This window comes from Rattus norvegicus, chromosome 11 (assembly GCF_021556685.1).
Source record: "Rattus norvegicus strain SHRSP/BbbUtx chromosome 11, alternate assembly SHRSP_T2T, whole genome shotgun sequence".
NCBI lineage: Eukaryota > Metazoa > Chordata > Mammalia > Rodentia > Muridae > Rattus > Rattus norvegicus.
This window is the reverse complement of record NC_141544.1, coordinates 80,576,224-80,593,791: the sequence shown is the minus strand read 5'-3', so window position 1 is coordinate 80,593,791 and position 17,568 is coordinate 80,576,224. Positions and strand designations below refer to the sequence as shown.

Here is a 17,568-nt window from a genome sequence, read left to right as displayed (position 1 = left end):
TGCTCCCGTAGCTGTCACATGGGACCCTGCTGGTTTCTTGCTACAGCTGGGACTCCTGGGAAGAGCTCTTGGCTTTCAAAGCTCTGTGGGTTTGGTCTGGGTTATGGAAGTCCTGACAGAAACAGGCCTGAGTTCCAAAGGGGAGATCTGAGGTATCACTGGCTTCAGTAGGATCAGGCTCAGGTCGTCAAGACAAAACTGGGCTCAGTGGTCTGATCAGGGTTTAGATGGAGGGCCTGAGTCAAGGAACTCCAGAATCCCACTTTTTGAATCTGTGTGAGACTGGATTACACTGAGAGCAAACAGGTCATACCTGTCTGTGCTGTGAGAAAGTTCGTAGACTTGGAGTTGGCCACCTTGGCTAGACAGAACAAAAAGAACCATCAGAGCTTACACCACTTACTGCATTTAGAGATGGGTGAACCCAACAGGAACATGGGGTTGCAGGCTACTGGGAGTGTGATGGTTTACAGGGAGTGGCACCATTAGGAAGTGTTGTCACTGTGGGTGTGGGCTTATGACCCTCACCTTCGCTGCTTAGAAGGAAGTCTTCCACTAGCAGCCTTCAGATGAAGATGTAGAACTCTCAGCTCCTCCTGCTCCATGTCTGCTGGATGCTGCCCTGCTCCCACCTTGAGGACGATGGACTGAACCTCTGAACCTGTAGGCCAGCCCCAATTACATGCTGTTCTTGTAAGACTTGCCTTGGTCATGGTGTCTGTTCACAGCAGTAAAACCTTAAGACAGGGAGGGAATTGGTTGGGGTGTCTTAAAAATGAGGCTTCAAAGATTTTGCAGAAAGTGGGATTCACCTTTTAGTTAGCCCACAGGTTGCTAAAGGAATTTTTAAAAAATGAGCACTCAGGTCCTTGAGGTTTAAAAATCTTAGCACCATGGAGAAGTGTCTTGCTCTAGCATGGAAACCGCTTGACTGTTCTAACGGTGTTAGTGAGTCTCGGTCTTGTAGTTAAGAGCCCTGAAGGCCTTAAGGAGATACTGAGCTGTCTCCTTAGTTCTGGAAACCTGTCTTGGTTGATAAAAAGCTCACCTTCTCTGGAGGAAAGTTCTCATCTGCACCCAGAGGGAGCTGAACCCTTGGGCACTTGAACAGTGAAGAGGCAGATGTCTGGTATCAGCTTTGTCTTCCTCCTAGCCAGCCTTACAGAGGCCCGGGACTCTGCTGAATGGCCGAAATGAACCAAATGGTTGGGGAGAAATTACCCTTGAAATGGATACTCCTTAGTAAACTGGCCCTTGGGGGGAAGGATGAACATGGCTGTCCCATGGCTCCTGGCATGGGGAGATCTGTCCTGTGGGAAAAGCTAAGTCACTCCGAGGCTGCAGGGAAGTGAAGGGAACTCAGCCTTGCATTTTGCTGCTGTGCAGAGGGTTTCAGCTCATTATGCAATAGCTGATTTTGGAGTGGACTTCCTGAGATCCCAGTGACTAAATGACTACGCCTAAGTAATTTAAGCATAAATTGTTGACAATAAAGAGCTTAAAAGCATAGGCATCTGTGAAGTTTTGTCATGGAACATTACTCTCCTGAGGTGTTGAGTAGTGGGTGGATACTTTTGAGAAATTATGTGCCACTTTGAGGTAAAAATATGGAAACCTGTTCCTTAATCATCCTGATTTTACTATGGTAGAGAGAGTTAGAAGAGGTGGTTTGGACTAGGGTTGTCTCAACTTTAATGATTGGAAAAGGCTGTATGTAAAATTAATTATTCTGAAAAACAAAAACAGCTGTTCTCAGCTCTCACTGAGAATGTCTAAAATGCCCTGACTACTCAGAAGTCTGATGTAATGCGCTCACTCAGCAGACTTTTGACCAGTCTCCTGTCTCCCAGTGTTTGGGGCAGAGATGCCCTGGCTGCCAAGGTGGGTGTGGCCCCCTCCTTGTGGTGTCACAGCACAGCATCAAGAATTAGCCCCTGGCTAAGTTCCACCAAGGATATGAGGGCTGTCCTCACTGTGCTTCTTTTGCAGTGATGAATGGTGTGTTGTATTTGCTTTCCGAGTTTCATGTTTGGTAGGAGGCTGATGGATCTATGAGTTCAAGGGCAGTCTAGTCTACAAAGCAAGTTCCAGCACAGCCAGAGCTATAGGGACTCTGCCTTAAAACAAACAAACCTAATGGGGAGCATACTGGTTTTATGTGGTACAAGGAAGCCAGGGGTATTTTTGACACCAAAAGTTTTGTACTTAGGAAACATGTTAAGGGGCCTACACAACAGAATGGCAAATCCAAACCACTCACTGCCTAGATTTTACTGGCTTTAACTTGTAAACTGAAAATACCAGGTGTGCTTTAGCTCTATGGTGACCCTTCCAAAGTCAGAAGCTGGCTCCTATTGGAGACCCCCTCCCCCCCACCCAACTTGGTCTGGTCTAGTAAGGCTAGTGAAGACCAAGTTTGTTTTTCTGACATTTGGAAAAGCTGGCTGTGTTTGCGCGTGCAAGTATGTATAGGCCAGTCGTTGGCACCAGGGGTCTTAACTGTTGTCTTGTGTATGAAATGGGGTGCCATGGCCTGCACATGGAAGTCAGAGTGTCCATGGGTATTGGTTCTCGCTTCACCAGGGTTGCAGGGATTAAACTACAGTTGTCAGGATTGAGAGGATGGCATTACCTGCTTGTCCAAAAACTTGCTTTTTGAGACAGGGTCTATCATGTGGACCAGGCTGGCCTTGAACTTACAGAGCTCTACCTGCCTCTGCCTGAGTGCTTTCCTCCTTATTATTTTGGGGATAGGGTCTCTCATAAAACCTGGAGCTCACCGACTTGGCTACACTGACTGGCTCTTGAGCTCCAGGGACCTGTCCGATCCTCTTGTGTGTCTGGTGTGCCCACTGATGTGCAGTGGCTGCTGGCTTTCCCATGGATGCTGGGGATCTGAACCAGGGCTCCTCAGCTTACACACAGGCAAGCGGTTACCAGCTGGAATGCTGAGCTTTCTCCCTCAAGCTGTTTGGCTTTGGTAGCTTGCTTTATGAGATGTCTAAACAAATCCTGTAAGGCTGGTCCAAATCTAATGGACAACAGCAGCCTTTAAAATCTTTTTTCTATGTTAAAGTTTTGTGTTACGCTTTGCTCTAGGCCCTCGAATCCTCCTGGGTATGAAGTTAAACAGGCTGGGCTGCCAAGTGAGCTAGGAATTGAACCTGGGTTCTCTGGAGGGACAGCCAGTGCTCTTAACCCTGAGCCACTTCTCCAGTCCACACAGCAGCCCTTTTAATGCATATATATGTATGCCTGAACTGGAGAAACAAAACCAGCATTTGAATAGAATTCTGCCTAGTACCGTAGCATAGGCTTTTAACCCCAGGACTCAGGTGGCTAAGGCAGGCAGTTGGCTAAGAGTTCTAAGCCAGGTAGTTCCAGTCAGGGCTACTGATAATTCAGTGTGAAGTGTGTATCACCATGTAAGGCCTGAATAGCTTCCTTATGTTTAAAGTTTCCATCATTAGAAGTTCCGCACCATGGTACCCTTCGTTGGAGCAAAGTGAAATGAATTCGAGCAAGAACCAGTAAGGCAAGTACTCTGAAATGCTGAGATGAGGCTGCTTGGTATACACACCCGTAATCCCCACCTTGAGTCCAAGGCGGGGCTGAAGTAATTGACAAGATCATTTCTCAAGAGTAAACTTGCCAAAATGAGTTATTGCCAACATGTATCCTATCAAGCTCCGAATCCCGAGACTACTACCAAAACTAACAGTGGTCTATTCTTATACAACTCTTAGGTTTCTATTGTGACCAAAAGCATCTTGTAAAGGAAGAGGTTCATTTCAGCTTGTGATCTTCAGGTCCCACCCATCACTGAGGAAGTCAGGGGAAGGAACCTCAAGGTGAGAGCTGAAGCAGAGGCCGAAGACTATGGAGGATGTTCTTAGTGGCTTGCCTGGCCTTCGTTATATAATTCAAGACTATCTGAATAGGGCTGACACTGCCCACTGTGGACTGGGCTCTTCCATTCCGCATCAATTATTAAAGAAAATGCCCTCACAGGAGTGTCCACAGTGCAGCCTTACAGGACATTTTCTCTTAAGATTCCCTCTTCCCAGATACATCTGTGTCACACTGACAAAAACCATCTGGCACACTGATGGACCGCAGAAGGGAACTCAGGAAAGTGAAGAGGAACTTACAAGAGGAACTCACAGAACTGCCACCTTCAGTGGGACATAAATATGTTCTCAGGGTAGTCTGGTTTTTGCTTACAGACAAACAGGAAGGCCACTGTGACAGGAGTAATTAAGATATCACTGGGGAACATCGTGTTTATGGAGTAAACATGGAGGCATCTCCAGTGACAAAGCCATTTTCTTGGGTAAATTGTTAATTATGAAACTGCCATGCCCAGTCATCTGGAAAAGCAGACAGCATTTAACATTAAGATGAACTGACCTGGCCAAAGGTACTGTAGTTTTAATGGGTAGAACAGATACAGTAAGTCTGTCCTCAAGAGGACTGTTTCCTATTTCCCCAAATGCTGATCTGAATTACACAGAAATGCACAGGGCCCAATGCATTATGTTAACACACTTTTCCTTTTGGCCCCTAAAAGACTGCTCTAAAGCCCATGCACTTGACTTCAGGGCCTCAGTTTAGGTCTGCATCTTACAACTGAAAGGTCCCTTTGATGCCTGGAGCCACATAGCTGTTGGAGACTAAGCTAACGCCTTGAAGCGAAGTTGCCTTAGATCCTGACAGCTTTTCTCAGACACTGGTTCAAACCCACCCCCCGAGACTCATGCTTTTAGTTGATGGGCTCATGCTGCACTCAAGACTCCTTCAAGCACTGGAGCTACTTTGATTCCACTTTTCTACAGGACGCAGGGCACTTGCTGAGTGTGTGCAGCTGCCAACCTTACAGATGCGTAGTCTGGGTGCTGTCCTGGCTTGGTGCTAAGGAAGTAGCAGGTTACATTCTTAGACCGTTCCATCTGCACTCATCAGTCTTCTCAAGTCTACACTATTTACACACAGCCACCTGCTGAATGCTAACGGATCTTTGCTTTTGGCAGGAATAAGAACTGAAGGTACCCATGATGTGCGGAGGGTAGACACTAGAGTGATGGTGCCTTGCTTGGTAAGCATGTGAACCAAAGGAGGGGCTGTGAATTTCACCTGCAATGGGCAAAGCGTTTTACGTGTGAAACAGCGATCAGATCACACTGCTGGAGCCACCCAATTTCTCGGTCTGCTGAGCAAACATTTCTGTGCTAAAATTCTCCATTAGCACCGGCAGAGGCTTTTTTTAACAAACGTAAAGGTGCTTCACATGCATGTAGCCCCGGGAAGCTGGAAGAGGGAACGGGATCCTCTGGAATTGGAGTCACAGATGGTCGTGAGCCACCATGTGAGTGCTGGGGACCAAATGAGGATCCTATGAGAGCAACGGTGCTCTTAACCACAGAGCCATTCATTACGAGCCCCCAGCCCATCAGCAAGCACATTAATACAGTGGGGAACTGGTACTACCGTTTTCTTTTTTTTTTTCGGAGCTGGGGACCGAACCCAGGGCCTTGCGTTTGCTAGGCAAGCGCTCTACCACTGAGCTAAATCCCCAACCCCCTACTGTTTTCTTAGAGGCAGAGGCCTACCACCCAGCTGAGGCAAGAGGAAGCTGTGACTGACTGTCTACACTGATTGCTGAGTAGAGGGAACTAGAACAACCGCTCCATTTAAGGATCCAGCTTCACGGCCCTGAAGGAGGTAAGCAGCTAACATTAGATGTCTGTGACCGAGTCTCACTGGAGTTTAAGGAATTAAGCAGTCCAGCCCAAAGGTGGTGGCTGCCAAACAAACACCAGTCTCCATGAAAGCTTTAAAGAGCTCGTTATAGTACAGTGCAGTGGTTACAAGTTAAAGACACAACACGGTGCTGCAGAGTCTGTCTCTCACGAACCCTGTGCAGGACCCTGAGCACTGTTCTTTGAAGCCAGCGACTTTGGGCTACCACCCACGTTCAGTGCCTTCTCACTGGACAGCAAGCCTACTCAAATAAGCTTCCCAGGCAGCTTTTCTGTACATCTCAGCTGCTTCCAGGCGGTTTGCTGCTGCGAGTATTCCCCGGCCCACAATGATGACATCAGAACCTCGTTTACCAACCACTTCTTGGGGACTATTGTACTGCTGGCCAAGGTGATCCCCTGTGGAGAAACAAAAGCTATTTAACACAGGCAAGCTCATTCCAGAGAGCATTTACTATATAATACACCTCATTATTCACAACCATTTCTACTACAATCCCATCAAGTTCTCAGCCCTAACCCTTTGTTTTCGGAAACAATGTAAACCAAGCTGGCCTTGAACTCAGAAATCTGCCTGCCTCTCCAATTCCAGTATTAAAGGCCCAGGGTCCCACGCCTGGAAAATGGCATTTTATTAATGATATCTGTTTTTCTAGAAACATTGTGTTAAATGGATTTTGATGCTTTCAATTCTTAAAAGCCTGGGTCCTAACGTGCTATTCGGTGAAAGAACTGCAGAGCCTTATGTAGCAGTCCAATGCAGCTTGCTTTGTGTGGAGGTCGTATGCTAAGTAGATATAATAATATTTATACCATCTCCATGCCTTCCCACTATTTTAAGGTCAGTATAAATCCATACATTTGACAGATCAAGAAGACGAAATTAAAAGTAGTTTACTCTGAGGCTGGGTATGGTAGTATGCACCTTTAGTCCTAGCACTTGGGGAGGCAGAAGCAGGTGGATCTCTGTGAGTTTGAGGCTAGCCTGGTCTACACAATATGTTCTAGGATGGCCAGAGCTAAAACAGCAGTTTAAAAAGTCCTGAGAGCTGTTGACTTCCAAGGCCACTTAGTGTGTGGAGGTCTATCTACTCCATAGTGTGTAAAATTTGAGACTGTTTAGAGTAACTCCAAACAAAAGGCGGGGCTCCCCCCCAACATGGCAAATACTATATAAAATAACCCTAATAGTTCAGGGCTGGAGAAATCAGTCCTTTTACACCTCGACACATGTGGCACAGTATCCACTTCTTCAATGCTATCATCTGTGTAGAGCTGAGGGACCAGAGGTCTACTCATGTTGAAAGACCTTCTGATCTATAAGAGATTCCTAGAAATACTCAACAGACATAAAACTACCAGCTCAGCTACACCCCTGAGCAACGACCAATCCACCTCCAGGGACCCTGTCCTTTACCTGTCCTGTAGGACAGTTACAATTTTGTTGGCAGGCAGAGGTGAGGTCCTGGAAACTAAACCCAGAGCCTTGTATCAGCTAAGCACACACGGTTTAGAACTACATCCAACCCTTATCCGTGCCTGTTTTACATCCTGGCTTGTTCCTTTTCAACTGCATTTGAGATGGCAGCAAGTTTAAGAACCACAGCCAGGCGCTGGCACATCAAAACTGCTGACAATCGTCTGTTTAGCTAATGGTTTTGCAGACCTGCTGGGACACAGAATGCATCCTTTGGGTGGTACACTCAGAGCACAAATAGGAAATGCTAACCCCAAATATCAGGTTTCTAGCCAGCATGATGGCACATGCCTTTAGCCCCAACATTTGGGAGGCCGAGTTAAATTAGGCAGATCTCTCCACGGTCCATCTCAAAAGTAGCCTTCAATCCTAAAGTCAAACTGTCTTACACAGTACACACTATTACCAGGTCAAGGGGCTCACTGCTCTAGATCAATGGTCCTCAACCTTCCTAGTGCTAAAGATGGTGACTCCCCCCAACCATAAAATTACTTCATCGCTACTCCCTAACTGATACGCGACCCCCCAAGAGGGGTTGGACTCGGCTAGGGAGCATACTCACCTCCTGTCTCTAACTGAACTCCTGGGGTCAAGTGAAGAAACTCCGGTTTCATGCTTACTCGGGAGCCAGAAATAAAGCCAATGACAAACTCACAGTGCTCCTCAGCCATCCCAACCTAAATGGGACACGATAGGCAGTATTACGAGAACACAGTAACTAAGGTCCTGAGATGACCCCCTTTGTCCAAGCAGCCATGAAAAGATCAGAACTGAGAGAACACGCATCAGACAAGATGCTGCGTAGTTCTTCCCTGTGTCAGTGCCTGACGACTCCCCTCGGGAAGAAGGATTTGAGATGTGTACTGTCACAGACAGAGCAGCCTTCAAGACCTAAGCAACACTCTTCCAGCACTTTCTCCTTGGCATTTGCTCCTCACTGGCCTCATTCCCATGCTATTTCCTCACAGGCACACGTCAGCCTTGCCACCAGCTACTACCACCAGAAGGGACAGCTTAGTCTTGAGTCAGACCTCACCCCCAGACCTTTGATGTAGGAAATCATTATTTATGGTCCAGTCAGGGTTCTAAATTTACCATAGAGGGCTAGATATAGACAGACGGCTCAACAGTTAAGAGTACTGCTGGGGTTGGGGATTTAGCTCAGTGGTAGAGCGCTTGCCTAGGAAGCACAAGGCCCTGGGTTCAGTCCCCAGCTCCGAAAAAAAGAACCAAAAAAAAAAAAAAAAAAAAAAAAAAAAGAGTACTGCTTACTCTATAAGTTCAATTCCTAGCACCCACATGGTGGCTCACAACCATCTGTAACTTCAGTTCCAGGGAATCCCATGCCCTCTACTGGCTTCTGTGGGCACTAGGAACACGTGGTACACAGACAGATATGCAGGCAAAGCACTGTATAAAGAACATTACTGTGGTCCTTAAGTATCTATCAATATTGTTTATTCACTTCCTAGATGACTATCCAACTAGAATTTACCACAGGAAAACACTTAAAATTCAACCTTTATCTTCAGTTTTGCCTCAAGATGAGAAAACAAACACAGGGCTATGTCCAAGTGGCCTGGAGTACGATTCAAGCCCTCCACCCGCTACAAGATCAAAATGCTCAACTGAAATGCTCAACTGGTGCTAATAAACTGCCAGAATAGCTGGAGCGAGGAGGGGATGGGATGAGGCCATGGCTGCCTCAGACCTCAGATGACAGTGTTTCCCTGCCCTGGAACAGACAGCACAGACAGACCGAGTCTCCGGTCACCCAGCACCCCAACACCCCATCACTTACTGCTGCTTTGGTGTAGTCTCCAGTGGCCAAGGAGCCAGCAGAGCTCATTTCTGCAATGAGCAGGCAGGCTCGATGTAAAGGCAGACCCACTTCCTGTAAGCCCTTCACAACTCCTGAGCCTGGCACCACATGGGCATTCACTACGTCTGCCCAGGAAGCTATTTTAAAGATGCCACCTGAGGAGAAATGAAAAAGATATTTGCCAATTTTCAAAGATGCAATCAACTATGGTATGAAATCTACTAACAAGTCAGAGTCGAGCACCTTATCAGCAGACCCATGGTTCCATCTGGTAGCTAGGTCACAGTGAGGAAAAATCCTTGCAAAAAGTGCTGCGCTTGACAGGCTGTTACTTATCCGCAGATTTAGACCACCGATCAAGCCTCTGCCATTACAGAGGGACTGCTATGAAGATGGACATTCACAGAGCTCAAGCAGTGTGACGTCCCGAAATTCTCTTCAAGACGAGTGTTTCCACCCTATACAGATCGATCAGCAACTGTACGCTCTACAGGTTTCCTTGGCTGTCCCAATCTTACAGGCAACTCTCTACACTTTTAACAGACGGTAAAAATGCAGATCTTTGAAAGATGAACACACAAGCATCAAGAATCGTCATATAAATTTAACTCTTCAGCCAGTAAGCTAAGCAATGTAGTCCTGGTAGGACAGCATTATTAGTACATGAGGTAGCAGATAATTCTACTTGAAAGAAAAAAATCAGGTGCAGGCATTCAGTAAAAAAGAAACCACATGGTTACAGAGTTCTACAGAGCAGTGAAAACACATCGGACCCACACAGTACAAACTACAGCCACTTGTTTTTAAGGGCAGAAATCTGCAAGAGAAACAGGTATAAGAAGAGGACTAAGCATTTCCCAGGCCTTGTCAGCTCCTCTGCCTGTCTGATATTAAAACCCAACATGGGAAAAGGACATCAACACATTCTGCTAAGTAGTACTTTATATTCTTCTCTATTCTTTCCTATACTGGCAATTTTCAGCCAGCGCCAATACAGTTTGTTTGGCCTGCCCAGAACTCAGACACCTTCTGACAGCAGCTCACCCATTTTCTTTATGGGAATTGACAGGATTCTCAGTCCACAATGGCTAAACAGAGACCATGTAGCGGCAGGAGCAGGTGTATTCCCCAGGCCAGCTAATGAAGGGAGTTTACACAGAGGTAAGAGTGAGGCGTGGAATTCCCTAGCTGAGGAACAGGTCAACAAAGAAAGAACACGGCTGAGACACGGAGAGAAGCAAGGCCAGCGGCTGACTCTCATGTGAGCCAATACACCTTCCCTTCAGCCAGCGCATTTCTGAACCACTTACTTTCATACTGCTTTTTAACTGTGTTTCCTATATCAGCAAATTTCCTGTCTTCAAATATTAAAAACTCATGGCGTTTTGCCAGGGTTGTCAACTCCTCCATCACATCCAGAGTAAAATCGTTCAGAATATCGACATGAGTTTTGAGCATGCAGATGCTGGGTCCTAGGGCATCGGCTAGCTGCAGCAGCTCTCTGGCCTCCGACACGTCAGCAGACAGACACAGATTGGTCTCCTTCTTCTGCATGAGCGTGAGAAGCTTTGAGGCAAGTGGGTGGACTCCAGGCAGCTCTGCTCGGGCGCCAAAGCTCAGTTCCTTGCATGCTTTCTTCTCGGGAGGGGGAACGCCATTATGGTTAGCTGCTGTGAACACATTCTCCTGAATGAACCTCTTCACTCTCCCGACCATCTCAGCGTCGATCTTTTTCTGCTGCTCAAGGATCTCCAGCATTTCCGACAACGTGCACACAGAGTGGAGACGGATGCCCTGAGCCTGCAGCTTGTCCTTGCCTCCCTGCTCGCGGTCCAACAGCACGATGGCATCAGTCACCTTTAGACCCTCCTTCTGAAGAACTTCAACAGTCTCCAAAACGCTGGCCCCACTGGTGACGACATCCTCGATGACCAGACAGGTCTGCCCCGGATTAATCTCTCCTTCTACAAGGCGCTTAGTACCTAGAGAAGAAAAGCTTCTGTTGAAAAAATAGGTAAGATATTCCAGCTAGTACAAGATGTATCCCAAGTCTGCACTTGCTATGAACTGATAAAGAATTAAGACTATTTAAATCTTACTTGTGAACATTTACTTTGATCATTCAATGGGCCACAATTGTTTTGTTCACTATCCTCTGGATCTCCAAAATGTCAATTAAATGCAGAATAATTATTAGAGTAAAACAAATTACTTCGCTGTGTAAGTAACAACTCATTCTGGCCATGAACAATATGGAGTTTCTTAAAACAAGATCACTTACACAGTAATGAAAGATGGAATAAGTCACCATTACCAATAAAATCATTCCTTTCCCATCTATATTGATCAGAGACGCATGACCAGCTGAACAATTTGCTTTTTTAAAAAAGCAATTTAAAGGCAAGTGGCACACGCCTGCTACCTTCATGCTTAGGAGGCTGTAACTGTAAGGCTGCAGCAGGCCTGTCAGCCTAGGCCACGCAGGCCAGACACAGATCTACAACCAAACCCTGCCTCAAACGAAGGAAGGGTCTGCTCTTACTGAGAACCAGGTTCGGTTCCCAGCACCCATAGGGCAGCTCACAACTATATAGAACTACAGTTCCAGGGACCCTAATGCCCTCTAATAGCCTCTGCTGGCACTGCATGCACATGGCACACATACATACGTGCAGGTAAAACACTCATACTCATAAACTAAACTCAGATGGGAAACATCTCACAACTTCTTGCACACCATAACGACAATGAATTATCCAATCTATGTGACTTCTCCACTCTTAAGCCCCACTATAATCTACAAAATATAAGTAACTCAGGCTCTAGACTTCATATTCACTTTCTGAGACTCAATTTTATGTTCTTTATTATGTATTATTTTGGTAGACATTTTAGGCTTACTGGAGGAATCACCTTTCCCATAGCTTAACTAAATCTGCTTGGGCTGAAGTAAGACAGAGTACTTGCAGCACACTGATAATGAGCTTCCTGAACATTTGCGAACATACAAGGAAACACAACTACATTCCTATGGGCAGATAACTTACTTTTAGCCTCACGCTATTATAATAAGCTCACCACTCAGAGACCCATGGCCAGTGTTTATATCCTTACCCCTCCCCAATGCTATGGCTGTGTGGGCACACATATGTGTTCACATATATGAACACATATAGAGGATGACCTGTAGCAGTAGGCTCGCTCCTTCTACCACATGGGACCCAGCACCCAAGCTCGGGTCAGAGTTAGCTGCAGGCTCCTCTACCCGTTGAACTCTCTCACTGTCCTCTCACAACTCTCAGAAGCGAATCCAAGATATTACAGAGTTTATCTTAAAAGATCTCTTTTTAAAAACTAACAAAGCACCACCATGTCAATATAAACAAAGATCTCATTAATTCTCTAATATCATTAAGTAATAACTCGGCCCTCACATTTTTAGATTGATTTTCAGGTTTTAAAAAAAAAAACACACCCGACATGGACCCCAACCAAAAAAAAAAAAAAAAAAAAAAAAAATGCGTTCCCAAGGTGTCTATGTAGTTTCATAAGGAATCTTACTCTTCAAGACAGGTTACATATTAACTTGAGGCTTATGCTATTTTTATTTTACCATAATCCTTTGTTTCCTTCCTCCTAATGAGCATGGGAATATGATTGGCTGAACAGATAACTGTTGCTAGTGGTAACGCTGTATAAGGAACTCCACACACACTGTCAAAACTGATCCCGGCATTCCTGGCAGTTTGGAATAAAATGTCTGCGACCTGTAAGGAAAGGAACACATACACTCTCCATTACTTCAAACGATACATGAACCATGCCCAACAGCACCTCAGAAATGGAAATACATGCCCCCAGGAGATGTTTTAAAATTAAATCCTAAAATATAAGTGGATCATTCCTAACAATTTACCATATGAGTATCTAAACTCAGGAGAGATTTAGACCCATCACAACAATCTTACGACCTGGCATGCAAACATAAACACCATGAACCTGCTCCACTAGATTCAGGACCTACAGGAGGGCAACACGGAATGTCTCAGGAAAGACGCTCCACTCTGAAGACCAAAGACACCGTCCAGAGTTCCATCATGCCTTGAATCTCTAGGATAACAGCTCCCTCAACGAATCTTTCCTAAGTGTAGAGCCTACTGTGTGAAATACATTCCATCTTTTCCACAGAAATAATTTTTTGAAGGGTAGGGAAGGGTGTCTAAGACAGGGTTTCTCTATAGCCTTGGCTGTCCTAGAACTTGCTCTGTAGACCAGGCTGGCCTCAAACTCAGAGTTCTAACTGCCTCTGCCTCCTAACCACTGCGACTAAAGGCATACACCACTTCCATCAGGCCAAGTCAATCGGATTTTAATGTTAGAATGCATACTCCCATCCAACACTACTATATTTTAAAATAAATTTTTAAAGGCTCACAGTTGCTTCATAAACCATTTAGCTCTTTAAAATACTTTATTTTTTTTTAAGTTTTTTTTTTTAAGATTTATTTATTTATAAGTACACTGTAGCTGTCTTCAGACACACCAGGAGAGGGCATCAGATCTCATTACAGATGGTTGTGAGCCACCATGTGGTTGCTGGGATTTGAACTCAGGACCTCTGGAAGAGCAGTCAGTGCTCCTAACCGCTGAGCCATCTCTCCAGCCCTAAAATACTTTATTAATTGTACATCTATCACTTACTCTTGGGGTGGGTGGGAGAGAGAGCTTATTTTTTTTTTAGATTTATTTTATGTATATGGGTACATTGAAGCTCATCCTCAGACTAGCTGTTTTCCAACACACCAGAAGCAGGCATTGGATCCCATTACAGATGGTTGTGAGCCACCATGTGGTTGCTGGGATTTGAACTCGGGACCTCTGGAAGAGCAGTCAGTACTCTTACCCACTGAGTCATCGCACCAGCCATCTACTTTTGTGGTTTTAAAGTATCAACACTGGCCTCAAACTCATGTTGATGCTCCTGCCTCATCAGCCTCCCAGGTGCTGGGATTATGGGCACACTCTTCTCATGCCTAGCTTCTTCTGTATTTTTAAAAGCGTGTGACTATTTTTAAGTTGCAAAGTGTGTAATTTCTAATACTAAAATCATGAACATTCCCAGAACTGTTCTAGAAGGCAGGTACTAGGGGTAGTTGCGTGACAGAGCGTTTGCCTGCTGTACTTACAGCCAACCCTATCCACAAGCTCGCGCACACACACAAGACTATGGAAATTGGAAAATGTGTTTTCTCAAATATATATTATCACTCCACTATGTGCACAGTATCACACTACAATACAGACTTCTTCCTGCAGGCTTTCCTGATCTGCCATGCTTCTTTGCACGTACCTAAACCAGGATGTATCTCTACTGAAATTTAAGATTACCAAGCTAAATACATTTCATGATCTTAAGTCTGCTAGACACTCTTGGACTATCATTGACATGAGCATATGCCTAAAACAAACCCACAAATCATTCGAGAATAAGAGGAGATTTGGGGACTTGGTTCTTAGTGAGATAAATACTATAGTTTCCTTCCAGTTGTTTATGTGTATACACAGCCAGTCAATTATCACTTATTCCTAGGAAGTTAGAAGTATATAATCTATTGCTTTTTTTTTGGGGGGGGGAGTATATATTGAGAGCACCTATTTACATAAACCTCTTTAAAAAAAAAATTTTTTTTTTTCCAGAGCTGAGGCCTCTTTAAAATTTTAACTAGTTCTTGGTAATACAGTTCCTAATTATAGTAAAAATCCAGATGGTGAAAAGCTAACAGTTCAAGCCATGTCAATCAGGGTTTCAGTCTACTTACAATTAGGCAAAATGGGTACCCAAGAAACAAACTTTAAGTACGCATCTGGGGGAGAGGGGTTGGTTTTTTGGAAACAGTACTCAGGCTGACCTCAAACTCACAATTCTCCTGCTTCAGTTTCCTGAATGCAGGAATTATAGGTGTGCGGACCCCACCAAACGTGGCTAAATACATATGTCTTGATAGACCTCTGCAAAGATGGAAATATTCTACAGTTACACCAACCAACAAAGTGGCCGCTAGTAACTTTTAACCATTTCATTAGTTTGTCTGCCTTTGAGCCAAATTCTCGTGTAGCCCAGGCTGGCTTCAAGCTGACTTGGCAGAGGGACTGTGATGACCTTTAACTCCTGCCTCCAGCCCCAGTGCTTTATTAACAATTCTCACACTGGCTCTTCTGGTAAAGGTGTTTTCTGCTTGGCCTGACCACCTAAGTTCAATCCCTTCAACCCTCAAGATGGAGGGAGAGAACGCACTCCTGCAAGTTGTCTGACCTTTGGAAAGTGTAGCGTTGCACACACACACACCCAGGATAAACAGAATAAAAACTTCACAATGTTCAATATTCACACGGAGCTGCTAGCAACACTTCCAGTCATTTCCACTCTTTCGTTCTAAGTGAAACGCATTCATCTGCATACAGCTCGGCTAGCAGCTTGTCACGCTAGAAAGCATTAGCTCACGGTCGACTTGGCGGTGACCACGTACAACCGACTCGAGGTCTGAGAAGCATCAGGTTAGAAACCTCTAAGTGTTCACTTAACCCTCACCAACAACCCCCACCCCAAAATCTGCCTTTTTGGTGTCCACCATATGGCTTTAATTTCTAGCTACTGGCCATACAGTATCAAATTGAGTCCTTTGACCCAGCTACTAACTTCTCCACCCTCCCGCCTTTCCCTTTCCTCACTAATTCTCACTTTCTGAAGGTTAAGTACACAGAACTCATTTAAGGACTTCTACGCCGGTCAGAGCACACAAGATACCCTGACTCTCGCAAAGCACGTGTCCTTATCGATCGGTCTAGAAACAAGGTCCCAAAGAACCCGAAGGCTCCCGGTCCCCACGCTCCTCCACACTCTCCAGACCAGCAGTAGGGTGGGCTTGCCTGCCTGGTCTGTGGTCCTCTCTCGCCCCCGATTCCGGCCACTCCCCGCCAACTCCTGCTCTCCTTTCCCGCCACCCGGAGCCATCCGGTCCCTCGGGGCTGGTACCTGACTGAGAAGACGCGGGCGTGACACGATGCCCCGCAGGTCGATGTAGACTGGGGAGGAGAGCCCGCTCTTCAGCACGAAGCTCCCGAACTTGAAAGCCTGCACGTCATACAGCTCGGTGACCAAGGGGCCCAGGGCTTGGCGGGCGACCTCCATCCTCGCGCGCTCAGCTCGCTCTGGAAGCCGAGGGGCTTGGAGCTCGTGACGTCACCCAGAAGCCCCGCCTCTTCCGCCACCCTTTCCGGCCTGGGCCGGGGGGTTCTTTGCCTGTGCTAGATGCTTCCTGGTTGGAGAGCTGGGTTTTAAAACCTGCCACCAAGATTGAAGCCTGATTTTTCCCGAAGGAGTCAGTAGGCTCCGTTCATTTTGGTTTTTTGTTTTGTTTTGTTTATAGCTTAGCGCGTCTTTATCTGACACAGTCACTATTAACAACCACTTCCCTACTCTCTCAGGGTTTCTTTCCATAAAATAGAAATCCTCTAAGACAGAGCCTGTGACTACCTTCTTGTATTAACTTCTTCACAGCAGTTGGCGTGGGAGAGTTTCACAGTAATTTGAACGTAGAAATATGAAAGCTGGTCATTGTGCATTCAGGGGCTGCCAAAGAAACATGTGCTTACTTCCTTTAGACCACTTGAAGTGTACAGGATGAAGAAGGGTGTGGCGAGAGGTGGGGAGGATGAACTGACAGTGTCAGGTATCTGGAAGGATAATGTTGGGCAGTTTGAAAACCCAAGCATATTTGGTTTACAAATCCCTTAGCTGGTTATGTGAACTCCTGCAGTCCTAGCTACTTAGGAATCTAAAGCATGAGGATTCCAAGTTCAAGGCTGACTTAGGTATCTAGTGAGTCTCTAATAATAATAATAATAATAATAATAATAATAATAATAATAATAATAAGCCCTTTTCAATAATAACAACAATCCCTTAAGACTGTATTTTCCTATTTTAAAGAAATGCTACTTATCAGACTGTGAGATTCAATTTTGTCCTTTGTGTTCTCTAAAGAGATTGTATTGAACTCCCAGTGTGGGAACCCCTGTTTTCCATATGTTCCTGTGTTTGTTTTGTGTTTAAAACAGGGTTTCCCTATGTAGCCCTGCCTGACCTAGACTTCACTATATAGTGAAGGGGCTGACTGCCCTCGAACTCACAGAAATCCATCTGCCTCTGCCTCCTGAGTGCTTGAATTAAAAGTATTCACCATCATGTCCAGTAAAACTCATTGTCTTGACAGTTGTTTCTCATTGCCAGTAACGTCAGTAAAGCCTTGATTAAATAGAATTCAAATGTTAAAATACTTTGTTCTTATTGCCAAATCAAAACGACTTCCATCTCTGTGTGCTGTTAACTGACAGGATGCTATGGATTCAGCCTCGTTCCCAACTGCGTGTCACCAACAGACACCGAAAGCCTGATCAAGCCTCCTACCAACCTGTATGCATAAACCGGTGCAATCCAGTGGGAGTTGATG

The 17,568-nt window shown here is 45.4% G+C and overlaps 1 protein-coding gene and 1 long non-coding RNA gene across 8 annotated transcripts; one reads left to right on the top strand and one right to left on the bottom strand.

Annotated features, from left to right (window-relative positions):
• Positions 1–526: 526 nt before the first annotated feature.
• On the top strand, positions 527–11,398 carry LOC134481079 (uncharacterized). 6 transcript variants are annotated; one of them, XR_015633496.1, is made up of 6 exons: positions 543–693; positions 3,458–3,535; positions 3,747–3,851; positions 5,031–5,095; positions 5,596–5,721; positions 9,401–11,398. It is a non-coding gene; the product is annotated as an uncharacterized LOC134481079 (long non-coding RNA). The 6 variants fall into 6 exon arrangements; XR_015633498.1 differs by having other exon boundaries at positions 544–663; XR_015633495.1 differs by lacking the exon at positions 3,458–3,535 and having other exon boundaries at positions 527–693.
• Positions 5,828–16,304, bottom strand: Umps (uridine monophosphate synthetase). 2 transcript variants are annotated; one of them, NM_001025402.1, is given in 6 exon segments: positions 5,828–6,158; positions 7,799–7,913; positions 9,038–9,213; positions 10,369–11,040; positions 12,672–12,825; positions 16,092–16,249. In NM_001025402.1, coding segments are annotated over 6 exon segments (1,446 nt in total). In that variant the 5' UTR covers positions 16,248–16,249; the 3' UTR covers positions 5,828–5,985.
• Positions 16,305–17,568: the final 1,264 nt, after the last annotated feature.

Coding starts and splice junctions, on each gene's coding strand:
- Umps (XM_087575808.1), bottom strand. CDS start 10,816: ATGCTGGAGATCCTTGAGCAGCAGAAAAAGATCGACGCTGAGATGGTC. Junction 7,914..9,037: donor GAGACTACACCAAAGCAGCA/GTAAGTGATGGG, acceptor TGTCCCATTTAG/GTTGGGATGGCTGAGGAGCA. Junction 6,159..7,798: donor AGTTCAGTTAGAGACAGGAG/GTGAGTATGCTC, acceptor GTTTCTCCACAG/GGGATCACCTTGGCCAGCAG.